This window comes from Bufo gargarizans, chromosome 10 (genome assembly GCF_014858855.1).
Source record: "Bufo gargarizans isolate SCDJY-AF-19 chromosome 10, ASM1485885v1, whole genome shotgun sequence".
Lineage (NCBI taxonomy): Eukaryota > Metazoa > Chordata > Amphibia > Anura > Bufonidae > Bufo > Bufo gargarizans.
The window spans coordinates 48216268-48231416 of record NC_058089.1 but is presented as its reverse complement, the minus strand read 5'-3'; the positions used below and the strand labels follow the sequence as shown (position 1 = coordinate 48231416).

Genomic DNA, 15149 nt, shown 5'->3' with positions numbered 1-15149 from the left:
GAATGCTATTATTTTCCCTTATAACCATGTTATAAGGGAAAATAATACAATCTACACAACCCCGATCCCAAACCCGAACCTCTGTGAAGAAGTTCGGGTTTGGGTACCAAACATGGCGATTTTTCTCACGCGCGTGCAAAACGCATTACAATGTTTTGCACTCGCGCGAAAAAATCGCGCATTTTCCCGCAATGCACCTGCATCTTATCCGGGCCAAAAACATGGCGCCCGTGTGAAAAAGGCCTTAAGGTTCCTTTACATGGGACAATTACAGTCCTGAAGGAGACGATATAGAATTCAATAGGTGTTTATTTAAAGGGCCTTTTCACGCGGCCCATTGCAAAATGAATGGGGGACAAACGATTGTTGATCGTTATTACAGTCGTTCGTCCCCCATTCAGTTTTTGGTGCCTCATCAGCCGATGAACAAGCCTTTGCTCATTTGTAGGGTGACCGGCAGATCATTTACATGGGGCAATTACTGAATTCCTGATAATTGGCCCCATGATCTGCATGTGTAAAAGGGCCCCTGGGGTTTGAAGGTGACAGTTGTTTTATTGTGTGTTTTTAATAAGATTTTTTGGATTCTAGGAGTCTATGAAGATTGCTCTGCAGCACGGGGACCGACCGCTTCAAGCACTTTGTCTTCTGTGCTTTGCTGACATTCACAGAGGTCATGGAGACATTGAGGTGAGTCATTACGACAACCCCTGTCCAGGTACCCCTATTATACATGGGTGTCAGAGTGGGGGTACTGTGCTTGGCATCCCTCTATGAGCCAAAGCTCACTCCACGTGTGGCTGGCCAGTATGATAGGACTACCCATATGATACTATAATATACTATACTATAATACTGTGATGGCTAACCTTCGGAACTCCAGCTATGGTAAAACTACAACTCCCAAGATGCACACTTTGCTTGGCTGTTCTCAGAACTCCACAGAAATGAATGGAGCATGCTGGGAGTAGTAGTTTCACCACAGCTGGCAGTGCCGGAGGTTAGCCATCACTGCTATAATAGGTGCCCTTAAAGAGAACCTGCCCCCTCTCCTGACATGTTTGTTTTAGTAACTACTTTCATTACCCGTGTAAGAACAATTCTGGAGCATCCATTCTTATGACTCTATGCTGTGCCATTCCTTTATTATTCCTGCTAGAAGTTTATGACTAAATTGCTGGAAAATTGCAATGAAGGTCCAGATGGGTGTTACCAGGGGTGTGTCTGACACTGGCAGCACCGTTTGGATAGTGTAACACCCATCTGGACCTTCAATGCAAGCTGCTAGTAATTCATTCATAACTTCTAGCAGGAATAATAAAGGAACGGCACAACATAGAGTCATAAGAATAGAGGCTCCAGAAGTGTTATTACATGGGGAATGAAAGTAGTTACTAAACCAGGTCGGGTCCTTGTTAATAGATACTAGTAAAATTACACCCACTAATCAAATCTTCAAAATGTCTAACAAGAGGACTAAAAAGAAAGCACTTCCTGGTTCTGTAGTGTCACATGATGTATGATGCAATTCCTGTCAGCCAGTCAGCGGCTCTGAAAAGGGTCATGTGACTTATGTTTCTGGAAAGTCATGATATGTACAGTACAGACCAAAAGTTTGGACACACCTTCTCATTCAAAGAGTTTTCTTTATTTTCATGACTATGAAAATTGTAGATTCACACTGAGGGCATCAAAACTATGAATTAACACATGTGGAATTATATACATAACAAAAAAGTGTGAAACAACTGAAAATATGTCATATTCTAGGTTCTTCAAAGTAGCCACCTTTTGCTTTGATTACTGCTTTGCACACTCTTGGCATTCTCTTGATGAGCTTCAAGAGGTAGTCACCTGAAATGCTCTTCCAACAGTCTTGAAGGAGTTCCCAGAGATGCTTAGCACTTGTTGGCCCTTTTGCCTTCACTCTGTGGTCCAGCTCACCCCAAACCATCTCGATTGGGTTCAGGTCCGGTGACTGTGGAGGCCGGGTCATCTGGCGCAGCACCCCATCACTCTCCTTTATGGCCAAAAAGCCCTTACTTTCAAAGTTTTCCCAATTTTTCGGACTGACTGACCTTCTTTTCTTAAAGTAATGATGGCCACTCGTTTTTCTTTACTTAGCTGCTTTTTTCTTGCCATAATACAAATTCTAACAGTCTATTCAGTAGGACTATCAGCTGTGTATCCATCTGACTTCTCCACAACGCAACTGATGGTCCCAACCCCATTTATAAGGCAAGAAATCCCACTTATAAGGCAAGAAATCCCACCTATTAAACCTGACAGGGCAACCTGTGAAGTAAAAACCATTTCAGGTGACTAACTCTTGAAGCTCATCAAGAGAATGCCAAGAGTGTGCAAAGCAGTAATCAAAGCAAAAGGTGGCTACTTTGAAGAACCTAGAATATGACATATTTTCAGTTGTTTCACACTTTTTTGTTATGTATATAATTCCACATGTGTTAATTCATAGTTTTGATGCCTTCAGTGTGAATCTACAATTTTCATAGCCATGAAAATAAAGAAAACTCTTTGAATGAGAAGGTGTGTCCAAACTTTTGGTCTGTACTGTATGTCACATGACTCTTATGAGAGCCGCAGACTGGCTGGAATGGATCATATGGTACACCATGTGATTCTACAGGACCAGAAAGCGCTATCTTTTCAGCCCCTCCCCCATTTGGCTCTTTGCGGGACCATTTAGTGGATGCAATAACACTTACCAGTCTAGTATAACTATATTAGGGTATGACACTTATATTCTGTCCTATGAATGTTCCCTTTAAACACACCTCCCAACATGTGGAACCTTTAAACACCGCCCAGTTGTGTTTCAGGGGATGCGTCTTATGACGCAGCATCCTGGCACCTTATGGAGGGCTGCCCCCCATGTGAAACCTGGGAGATTTGCCAACACTTCGATAGTCCGGGTGTTCTCGTCTTTTTCTGGGAACCTCCTGGAGAGTATTTCTCACGGTCTAGATTATGCGGAAGTCTTGTGAAAAAGGTGTTGTTTGAATATTATGCTTGACAGTAAACCTAAAACACGAAGCTTAGGACCGCACATTGAAATCCAACTATCCCAATCTTTCTTCGTTGGGAGCCCCCCATAGACATTAGATGGTTGGCCGATTCTCTTATATGTGTGGGGGCCTTTATTATAGGCTCCCTATATAAACAGCACTGGTGAATGATTAGGCAGGAGTTACACGAGAGGTTCCTTTAAAACTATTGCCTCCACTGCGTTATCCCATAAGGAACCCGATCTGACTTATTGCTTTTATTTTTGCTTCTTGTCCTTAGAAAGCGATTCCTCGATACGACTCGTCCATGAGCATCATGACGGAGATTGGAAACCGTCTGGGTCAAACTCAAGTGCTGCTGGGAGTCGCCAAGTGTTGGCTGCATCAGAAAGAAATGGACAAGGTGCTGTAATAGAAGGAACTAGATTATATCTCTTTTTCTACCTGGAAACTATAAGCAAGCTGCTGTTGATGGATCTTTTATTATGTTTCACTATTTAGAATGAACGCTTTATTTCTAAAGATCCATGGAGCTCACTAGGCCAGTATGAGTTTCAGATAGATATTTATCAGACAATATGGCTGCTTTTAGTCTAATGAGCTGAACTCCAGGCAGTACTGGGGAAGACAAGCCCAAATTAGCATAAAAATATTTTTTTAAGGTTCATGTAAATAAAACAATATTCATAGTATTACAAAAAAAAAGTTATCCAACTACTTGTGTCATATACTTTAATTTCTCACCATTTTCCAGATCTCTGTTTGCTGCCAGTGAATGGAATCATTCGTTTTTTGGCACCCAGAGGCTAAATGACTGTCTCTATCCAGGCTCATTCCAAGATAGAGCTCTGATTAATACAATATATGGGGTTGTCTGAGATTCAGGGGTGTAGCTATAGTGAATGCAAGAGAAGCGGCTGTCATGGGGCCTGAACTCAGAAGGGACCAGCCCAGGAGGAGGACTGAAAGATTTTATTGTGAGGGCCCCCTCAAAACAGTATTATACAATTACATTATATACAGTGACATGACATACAATATATACCGTTACGCTGTAGGAAACGGATGGAACAGCTGCCGGGCCTGGCGTGAGAGCGACTGTGTTATAAGGGTATTCTACATACATAATGAAGTAGTGATTGGTTCTGTCCCCTTTATACCTTCTTTATTCTTTGTAATGAGATTCCTTGTAATGTAGTAATTTGGGAATAGTTCAATAACGTATACAAACTCCACACTGTGCCGAGAAGGCTGCGTTCCTGAGTGATTGTCTCAGAGACTTGCATGCTGCACACTGGAAGAGGGGCAGAGAGGTATAAACTTTAATGCACACAGACTGGAGGAACTCCGTTGAGAACATCATCCAGGTAGGATGATGTAAGGTCACTATCCCTATCTCTTGCATCACCATAGAGTGTCAGCCATGTGTAATGACATGGTGTCAGGAGCCCCCCCCCCCCCCCCATATTGTATTGTGCAGGCCATGTGATATTATTTGCATTATATTTTTTATCACTTAGCCTGTTAAGCCTATTTATTCTCAAATCTTTGAATTCATTTTAAAACAGCGATCATGACTAGCTGCAGAACTGAGGGTTGCACAGGAGTAGGGGGTTGCTGGGTGGGTGGGGGTGTCATTTAAACATTTTCTGTCGGGGCCCAGTCAGTTTTAGTTACTCCACTGCGGAGATTACAATATTGATGACCTAGAGGTAAAGGAGATGGTCCAAATGCTTCCTAAAGGCTTTTATTTTATTGTAGTTAGTCAGTCATGGATCAGCATACAACATGTACGAGCGGATAGCTCCCGCCGGGGCTATTTGTGCTGACGGAATCTGTAAAAGTATTTTGCATTGCTATGCTGCGTATGGGGGGCTGGGGTGGGATTCATGCTCTCTGCTATGTGCTGCATCTGTCCTGTCTATAATCAGGTCATCTGTGGGTTCGGCTCTTACACAATAACAAATGTTTGCTTTTGGTTCTCTGCCTAAAGTGTGTTTAATCTGCAGGCGCTGGACGGGCTCCAGAAAGCCCAGGAGTTGGCAGAAGAAATGGGCAATAAGGTGAGTGAGTCTATGAGGATTAATGGAGAGCTTTTTCCAAGCCTGCGTCCATAAACCATCTAACGTTATGTCCTCTCATGCTACTCCGATTATAGCAAGCCGGAGGCTTAACAGCTCATTAAGGATAGCTAAGCATACTGAGAGTTGTAGTTTGCATCACCCACGTTTTATGTATCCCATTGTGTCCCCGATGCTGTGGGCTTGGCCAGGCGGTAGACATCTGTACTGGACACCACTCCATAAGATGGTTCTTTTATTGGGAAATGTGCATGTGGTCATCTGCAGTTATGTTAGAGTCATGAAAGCTGTTTTCCATTTTCGGGAAGGTTGGTAGTAGTAGTATATTGTGTGGAAAATAAATGCACTTGCCAGAAGGGGGTGCAAAGTGTGCACCAGTGCATATGGTTGCTGCACTACATAGGATTTGGTCCGTAGATCTACTTGCGAGTGGTCAATTGCAAACAGCACCAATGGGCTCCAATGTGATGTGCTCATTGAATGTTGCCTATAAGGCCCAATTCACACGTCCGCAATTCTGTTCCGCATTTTGCGGAACGGAATTGTAGATCCATTAATTTCTATGGGGCCGCATGATGTGCTGTCCGGATACGGAATTGCAAAACACACTTCGGACGTGTGAATGGACCCTAACAGTCCAATCGCAGAATGGATCCATCCAGAGGCAAAGTGTGAAGACTATGTTCACCTTCCGGATGGAATATTTTTATTATGGGGTTTTACTCATTTTGGGGTATAAATATTTTTTCAATTGTTCTTAATTAAAAATATTCAGCTGTTCTGTCACAAAGGGTTAACTGTCTAGTTGAGTAAATCCTACTTTCACTTCGTCTTCTAAAAACTCTTATCTCTAAATTACTAAAAGGTCATAAACACTTATTTAAGCGCAAACGTATCTATTAAGATAAGAAATGAGCTATAATAAGTGTTTAGGAGGTCAGAGATAAGGAGCCGTCAGCTGAGCTGCCTGATGGAACACAGTACAAATACAGAGCATCTACTAGAGAATCTCGAGGCTGTACAGAGAAAAGGGCTCAACATTTTTAGTAAAGAACAACTGGAAAAAAAATGTTTTATCTTGAAATGAGTGCAATGCAATAATTAATAATAAATTACCCTTAAAAAGTGTACATAACATTTTATTCTTCCCAGTGCATAATCTGTAATAAAGCCCTCCACCTACTGCTGCCTCCACACTCCCTATCACCATACCCCGATGTCCCTGGCTCATTACTTTCTTCTTTTCATAGCTCTCCCTGTTGAAGGTTCACTGTCTGAGTGAAATCATCTACCGTACAAGACAGCAGCAACGGGAGCTCCGAACGCACGTCGTCAGATTCCATGAATGCGTGGAGGAAATGGAGCTATATTGTGGAATGTGTGGAGAGTCTATTGGAGAAAAGAACTGCCAGCTTCAGGCCTTGCCCTGTTCACACGTCTTCCACCTAAGGTATGAACGAAAGATCCATCCTTGGGGAGCAATTACTGTAGATATAGAGAGTGCATTCATGTTATTGGGTAATGGGATTGAGTGCCATTTCTGGTGCCCAAAACAGTTATCATGTTTCCTCCCTCCATACACCAGTGAAACCAGTGAAGGAAAGAGTTCTCCTAACTTGGATGGACTGACACTTGAAGAGAACCACTTGTTTGTCTTGAAAGCCATTGGCATACACACAAGAGCATGGACCATAACAAACGTCAGCTTGGACCTCCCAATATGCTCTTTGGCTTCCAGGATAAAAGGTCCTGGTGTTTGTTTCCCCTCCACATCCTATGGCCCTTGTTACCCCTTTAGTAACAATGCAGTTCCTCCAGAAAAAAAGAGTCCAGTGCAGGTTCTCAAACACCAGTAGCCAAGGTGATGGGACCAACCAGTTCTGGGCTTAGTTTCTCCAAGAAACCCAGAAACTGCATGGTCTGCCTATTGCTAAAAGTCGCCACCCAAAAAAAAAAAAGGTCACACACTCTAATATTTAGTTGGACCGCCTTAAGCTGTGATTACGGCATGCATTCGCTGTGGCATTGTTTCGATAAGCTTCTGCAATGTCACAAGATTTATTTCCATCCAGTGTTGCATTAATTTTTCACCAAGATCTTGCATTGATGATGGCAGAGTCTGACTGCTGCACAAAGCCTTCTCCAGCACATCCCAAAGATTCTCAATGGGGTTAAGGTCTGGAGTCTGTGGTGGCCAATCCATGTGTGACAATGATGTCTCATGCTCCCTGAACCACTCTTTCACAATTTGAGCCCGATGAATCCTGGCATTGTCATCTTGGAATAAGCCTGTGCCATCGGGGAAGAAAAAAATCCATTGATGGAATAACCTGGTCATTCAGTATGTTCAGGTAGTCGGCTGACCTCATCTTTGGAGCACATACTGTTGCTGAACCTTGACCTGACCAACTGCAGCAACCCCAGATCATAGCACTGCCCCCACAGGCTTGTACAGGAGGCACTAGGCATGATGATGGGGGCATCACTTCATCTGCCTCTCTTCTTACCCTGATGCGCCCATCACTCTGGAACACGGTAAATCTGGACTCAGCAGACCACATGACCTTCTTCCATTGCTCCAGAGCCCAATCTTTATGCTCCCGAGCAAATTTAAGACTTTTTCTCTGCTTTGCCTCATTGATTAGTGGTTTTCTTACAGCTACACAGCTGTTCAGTCCCAATCCCTTGAGTTCCCTTCGCATTGTTCGTGTGGAAATGCTCTTACTTTCACTATTAAACATAGCCCTGAGTTCTACTGTTGTTTTTCTTCGATTTGATTTCCCCAAACGTTTAAGTGATCAGCGGTCATGATCATTCAGGATTGTTTTCCCGCCACATTTCTTCCTCGAATGCGATGGGTCCCCACTATCCTCCCAGTTTTTAATAATGCGTTGGACAGTTCTTAACCCAATTTTAGTAGTTTCTGCAATCTCCTTAGATGTTTTCTCTGCTGGATGCATGCCAATGATTTGACCCTTCTCAAACAGACTAACATTTTTTTCACGACCACGAGATGTGTCTTTCGACATGGTTGTTTAAGAAATGAGAAGCAGCTCATTGCACCAGTTGGGGTTAAATAACTTGTTGCCAGACGAAAGATAATCGCCCATGCAGTAATTATCCAATAGGAGGCTCATAACTATTTGCTTAGTTAAATCCAGGTGGCGACTTTTTTTTTTTGGACAGGCAGTGTACTTAATCTCATCCAACCTGGTCAACCACGTTTGTCCCTAAATCTAGTGAGTTTCTGATTGACTTAGTTTCTTTGTTTTTCATATTCAATGCTTTATTATTTTAGGTGTCTCCAAACCAATGGCTCTCGTGGTTGTCCCAACTGTCGCCGATCTTCTGTGAAACCTGGCTTTGTGTGAGAAGATGAAAAGGGGGAACCGGGTGAAATCTATTGACCTATATTCCAGGACCAGCAGGCAAAAGGATCTGTTCAGCATATGTTTCAGTGGGCAGCATTGGTGACTAGACATGTGGTCTAGAAGACCAGGAATCTAATACTGGCACCTAGCCTCCGTCACACGCAATGTGTTACATTGAAAGAGGTCAGAAAGCCCTCGCAGGATGCGTATGCGTATGCGGAGCTAGTTATTCTTGAATTTTTTAAGTCTGTTTTTTACTTTAAGGAAGACTATTATCCTGTCTATTGAACAGGAAGAGTTTGATTAGTGTTTTTGTAACTATTGCTACCAATGTCTATGAAATTCATGTTATCCATGTGTGGTGGAGGTTTTCCTGTAGCTGAACTAAAGTCCTAGTATGATCAGTATGGAGTATGGTGAGAACCAGTATGACCTATTCATCACCACATGGCGGGAACCAGGATGACCTATATGGTGCACTGTCCTGAGAGCCAACATGACCTGTATGGCACTCCATCATGATAGCCAACATGGCCTGTATGGCACACCATCGCGAGAGCCAACATGACCCTTAGGGCACTTAATCATGACAGCCAGAATGGCCTGTATGGTACACCATCATGATAGCCAACATGGCCTGTATGGCACACCATCGCGAGAGCCAACATGACCCTTAGGGCACTTAATCATGACAGCCAGCATGGCCTGTATGGTACACCATCGTGATAGCCAACATGGTAAACCAGTTTGCTATTTTATAACTTGTTTAACCCTTTCTGTATTTAAAAGACTATATCGCTTCTTAGTGTTATCTCCTAGAGATGAAATCATTTGCTATGATCTTATTTATGGACATTTACGGTTAAGATATGGAGCAACAAAAGGAGCAACAAAAAAAAAAGAATTTACAAAATGGAATTGTTGGTGCTTTGTATTCTAGTGAATCCATGTCAGGCCACATTCATGGGAAACCAAAAAAGAGAGAACTCATTTGCTCATTTCTATATTATTCCATGCCTACATGGGGTTTGAAGACATCGTCTACCTGCCTTCACAAGCATAATTACTGTGAGGATGTTCCATGTATCTACATCTCTTCCACCGGAGAAGGGGATCTCATTTTCCATAAACCTACCTCCCTCTGTATATACTGTATGACATGTCTTGTTCTGGTGTTTCTGTACTGTCTTCTCTCCCTTCTTGTAACATATGACCATTCATTCATTATTTGATTTTTTATTTTATTTGCTCACTTGAAGAGTGTTCCACCACAAGACAATAAAAGTTTTGACCCAATGGATCAAGTCATGGCGTGGGCAGAGTTTGTATAAAAAGTTAAGAAACTTTGTAGATACTTTGCATTACTTCTCTGATCCTGGGTTACAGGCTGTATTATAATCCAGAGCTGTGATCGCGATTCTGCTGGTTGTTAATGGAAATAGTCAACAGGTTTGTTGAATAAAACACCCTAACAGCTAAGCTAAGTAAATGGAAGCTGAGCTGCAGTAACCTAGCGGGGCCACTACACTGTGAATGGAGCCAGGGGCGGACTGGGAACTGTAAGTGGCCCTGGAGAAAAAACATAAGTGTCCCCATGTTGTAGGTGGGTCCAAATTGACAGAAGGTGGGGCAACACGAGTAGAGACTACAGAAGTAGGTGGGGCCACCAGTACCAAAGTGCAGCACAAAATACCGCCCAAGCAGAACCAAATACCATAGTGCAGCATACAATACTACCCTATCAACATACTGAGGACAGTGATACATATGGGTTCAGGAGGGCTCCTGGCCATTGGCTATGAAGAGGGCTCAGGTGGTCCCTCTGAATAGCACGGTAAGTACATGTCCTCATCATCTCAAGTGACAAACAATAGGGCCTCTGTTGCAGCTCTAGCAGATAGTGTTACTGTAAGTCCGTTATCTATCTTACACGGGGGGGGCATCATCTTAAAGGGGTTATCCGGCTTTGAAGCCAACAACCCCTGGGGTTCTAACCTGTGCCCCTTTAGTTAAAAAAAACACCACTCATCTGTCCGTGGTCACAGCTGCGATGCATTATTCTATTATCCTTATGCTGATGTGACTGCTGAGGCCTGTGTTTGGCCACAGTGGTCATATGCCAGAACCGCTTTCTTGTCCAGTGGGAATCGGAAGCAGCCAGAAACAGGACCATGGACATGTTTTTTTTTTAATGTTATGAAGTTAAGGCCCCATTCACACATCAGCAATTCCGTTCCGCATTTTGCGGAACGGAATTGCGGACCCATTCATTTCTATGTGAGACCCGATCTGGAAATGCGGACCCGCACTTCCAGGTCCGCATTTCCGTTCCCGAAAAAAATAGAACATGCCCTATTCTTGTCCGCAATTGCAGACAAGAATAGGCATATTCTATTAGTTCCGGTGATGTGCGGTCTGCAAAATGCGGAGTGCACATTGCCAGTGTCCCTGTTTTGCGGATCCGTGGATCCGCAAAACACACACGGATGCGTGAATGGACCCTAAGACCCCAGGGGTTGTCTGCTCCAAGGACAGACAACCCTTTTAAGTATTGGGAGGTGAAAGATTTGGATAATCTACACAGAGCCCGGTACAGGCTGGCCATATTGAAAGACGTTTCATAGATACTGGCAGGGATGGAGGAAAGTGATTGTCTTCAAAGTTGTCACCAGTGAGACTGACGGCTATCTGAGACCAGGGATTGACAAAACCAGATCAAATTCGATCTTTCGACCACTGAAAAAAGTTTTCTTCAGCGACTGATTGGATTATATCAGGTCCTATGAATGCACGGTCATCCTGAGTGCTGTATCTCTAAGGAAGTCCTAGCTCTTCTGCGCTGTACACCTAGTGTCAAAGTTTAATGATAACTTTACTTGAACGTTACTCGTTAGATATGGTCCTGCACATTCATATACCATTGTCACCTAGGAATCACTTCTCCGGAGGACTCAGCATGTAAGTGCGTTACACAGATATGCCATTCACATTCATGTAAAAGTGTAATGCTTTATCTCCCCTGTGGTGGCGCTGCAGGGGTATTGAACACTAGATTTAACCCTATTTTTATTTTTTACTCCTTACCTTCCCAGGGCTATAACATTTTTATTTTTCCATTCTGATAGCAATAGGACAACTTTTACTTTTTAATGGCACCATTTACTATTGCATACAATGTAGTGGGAAGCTGGAAAAAATTCCAAATGGAGTGGCATTGGAACAGTTTTATGCTGTTGGTTTTTTAACGGCGTTCCCTATTCAGTAAAACTGACCTTGACCTTCATTCTCTGGGTCAGTACGATTACAGCGATACCACATTTATATATCGGGACTTTTTCTTGTGTTTCAATACTGAAAGAAAAACTTTGGAAAAAATAATTTTTTTCTTTTCATCGCCATATACTGAACCTCATAACTTTTTTTTTTTTATACGTTTGTCTTTGGAGCTGTGTGGGGGCTCATTTTTTGCAGAACAATCTGTAGTTTTTATCGATAACATTTTGGAGTGTATATGATTTTTTTATTCATTTTCTTTGAAGTGCTGTTTGCTGTATGGGATAAATATTTTCATATTTTAATAGTATGGGCATTTTTTTTGACACAGCAATGCCCATGATGCTTCATTTTTTTATTGTTTATTTATTAAGTTTTTTATTCTAGGGAAAAGGGGGTTTGATTTGAATTTTAATAATTTTTAAAAACTTTTTTTAATTATTATTTTTTTAAGTCATTACAGAATACAGGATTCGGTACATTACAATGCAGTGCTGACAACAGCAGCAGGGCTGCCTTGGAATATACTAGTAATTGCTCTAGAGACCTTGTATGGGCTCAGGCGTATTACTACCACAGAAACGCCTTCCCCGATCTCAGCCAAGGGGGAGGTGTCCAGGGTTGGGAAGAGCGCTGCTTCTGGTTTTAGTGCTCTCTCAGATGCCGCGGTCACACTTGACCAAGGCATTTAAGGTGCTAAATGTCTGCAATCGGCATTATCACCAATCGCAGACAACAGGTCCAGGCCTCTGTTGTTTAAAACAGCAGAAGCTCAGTGGATACGGCGCCTGCTGCACTTGCAAGTGTGTGCCATCTTTAAAGACCGGAGGTCTGGAAAGGGTTAAGCCTTTCCCATGGATTATAGCTCATTGTTGGGGATCTCGGCAGCAGGATTTCTCGTAAAGAGCTTATTGTTGGGGTGGGACAGGGGGAAGGGGGGACACGTCTAATTTTCTGCAGTGCTGATGTCAGTCATTTTACAGCATCTTACCTGTTATTTAATATCTATCTATCATTTCTTTTGTTTAAAAAAATAAACATGGGGAGAACATACAAACATACAGCCCACTTATCTATACATTATCTATCTATCTATCTATCTATCTATCTATCTATCTATCATAAAACGGGTTACAGGCCATCACTTCTACACGCGTGTTTTCTTGACTAAGCAGTAGATTTTATTTTAGCCATAGGTGGACTTGCAGAGAAGATTATTTATAACATCTGTTTTCTTACACTGGCGTGCCGAGCCAAGTGCTATGATATCCATGGGGACATAGCTGTGCCGTGTGAGTTTCAATGGCGCCACCTGCTGTGCAGAGGAGGAATCACTGAAGATTTTCTGAAGCTTGATTAGGACTAAACATCATTCCAGCGTCTTGGTGATAAGGCAGCTGCAAAGCACAAGTGGGCGAGTAAGTAAGCAATACATGTACAAAGTACAAGTGCTCCAGAGAGATACAGATCACAGCTAATGCATTTCTTGGGGTACTTTCACACTTGCGTTTTTCTTTTCCGGCATAGAGTTCCGTCACAGGGGCTCTATACGGGAAAATAACTGATCGGGCATATCCCCATGCATTCTCAATGGAGGGGAAAGTTGAAAAGAACTTTGAAGAGAGAGTTCAAGGAGTGAGGGCTCTTTCGCACTTGCGTTGTCCGGATCCGGCGTGTACTCCACTTGCCGGAATTACACGCCGGATCCGGAAAAACGCAAGTGAACTGAAAGCATTTGAAGACGGATCCGTCTTCAAAATGCGTTCAGTGTTACTATGGCAGCCAGGACGCTATTAAAGTCCTGGTTGCCATAGTAGTAGTGGGGAGCAGTATACTTACTATCCGTGCGGCTCCCGGGGCGCTCCAGAATGATGTCAGAGCGCCCCATGCACATGGATGACGTGCCATGCGATCACGTCATCCATGCGCGTGGGGCGCCCTGACGTCACTCTGGAGCGCCCCGGGAGCCGCACGGACGGTAAGTATGCTGCTCCCCCGCTCCCCACTACACTTTACCATGGCTGCCAGGACTTTAGCGTCCCGGCAGCCATGGTAACCATTCAGAAAAAGCTAAACGTCGGATCCGGCAATGCGCCGAAACGACGTTTAGCTTAAGACCGGATCCGGATCAATGCCTTTCAATGGGCATTAATTCCGGATCCGGCCTTGCAGCAAGTCTTCAGGATTTTTGGCTGGAGCAAAAAGCGCAGCATGCTGCGGTATTTTCTCCGGCCAAAAAACGTTCCGGTCCGGAACTGAAGACATCCTGATGCATCCTGAACGGATTTCTCTCCATTCAGAATGCATTAGGATAATCCTGATCAGGATTCTTCCGGCATAGAGCCCCGACGACGGAACTCTATGCCGGAAGACAAGAACGCAAGTGTGAAAGAGCCCTAATCCGTTCAGGATGTCTTCAGTTCAGTCATTTTGACTGATCAGGCAAAAGATAAAACCGCAGCATGCTACGGTTTTATCTCCGGCGAAAAAAAGACTTGCCTGAATGCCGGATCCAGCATTTTTCCCATAGGAATGTATTAGTGCCGGATCTGGCATTCAAAATACCGGAATGCCGGATCCGTCCTTCCGGCCTGCGCATGCGCAGACCGGTAAAAATGTGAAAAAAAGATACAAGACAGATCCGTCTGTCCGCATGACAAGCGGAGAGACGGATCCGTACTTGCAATGCATTTGTGAGACGGATCCGCATCCGGATGTGTCTCACAAATGCTTTCAGTCATAGGCAGTTCCGACAACGGAACTGCTTGCCGGATCACACTGCCGCAAGTGTGAAAATAGCCTTATAGATGGGTAAAATGTTAAAGGGAACCTGTCACCTGGATTTTAGGTATGGAGCTGAGGACATGGGTTGCTAGATGGCCGCTAGCACATCCGCAAAACCCAGTCCACATAGCTCTGTGTGCTTTTATTGTGTCAAAAAAACGATTTTATATATATGTAAATGAGGCTACTAACGTTTCTGGAGCCCAGCCACGCCCACTGTGAAGGAGCCCAGCACCGCCCCGCATCCTCCGAATCTCCTCCTTGCTCCCCGACGTCACAAAGCTAGTGCGCCGTAATCTTGCAATGTTCGAGCTAGCGCATGCGCAGTGTCGGCATAGTGTTCCTTCACTATGCTGGCATCAGCCTCAGGGAACGAACTGCACATGCGCTAGCTCGCACATCGCCAGATCATGACGCTGTAGCTTTGTGACGTCGGGGAGCAGGGAGGAGATTCGGAGGATGCGGGGCGGTGCTGGACTCCTTCACAGTGGGCGTGGCTGGGCTCAGAGTCAGAGAACGCTGGACTCATCTCTCAAGGATGGAGGAGACAGGACTCATCTCAGGTTAATATACAGTACAGACCAAAAGTTTGGACACACCTTCTCATTCAAAGA

The 15149-nt window shown here is 43.8% G+C and overlaps 2 protein-coding genes across 2 annotated transcripts in view; one reads left to right on the top strand and one right to left on the bottom strand.

Moving 5' to 3' along the window:
• The window catches only part of RAPSN (receptor associated protein of the synapse), a 30430-nt gene extending 20686 nt beyond the window's left edge, over nt 1-9744 (top strand). Inside the window, exons 4-8 of the mRNA XM_044270747.1 lie at nt 592-690; nt 3307-3429; nt 5036-5089; nt 6358-6557; nt 8406-9744. Of these exons, the coding sequence (XP_044126682.1) occupies nt 592-690; nt 3307-3429; nt 5036-5089; nt 6358-6557; nt 8406-8478 (549 nt within the window). The 3' untranslated portion in view covers nt 8479-9744. The remainder of the gene's footprint in view (nt 1-591; nt 691-3306; nt 3430-5035; nt 5090-6357; nt 6558-8405) is intronic.
• Nucleotides 9745-12987: 3243 nt separating this feature from the next.
• Nucleotides 12988-15149, bottom strand: part of LOC122921065 (embryonic protein UVS.2-like) — a 35467-nt gene continuing 33305 nt past the window's right edge. Inside the window, exon 12 of the mRNA XM_044270961.1 lies at nt 12988-13148. Coding sequence (XP_044126896.1) covers nt 13114-13148 — 35 coding nt within the window. The 3' untranslated portion in view covers nt 12988-13113. The remainder of the gene's footprint in view (nt 13149-15149) is intronic.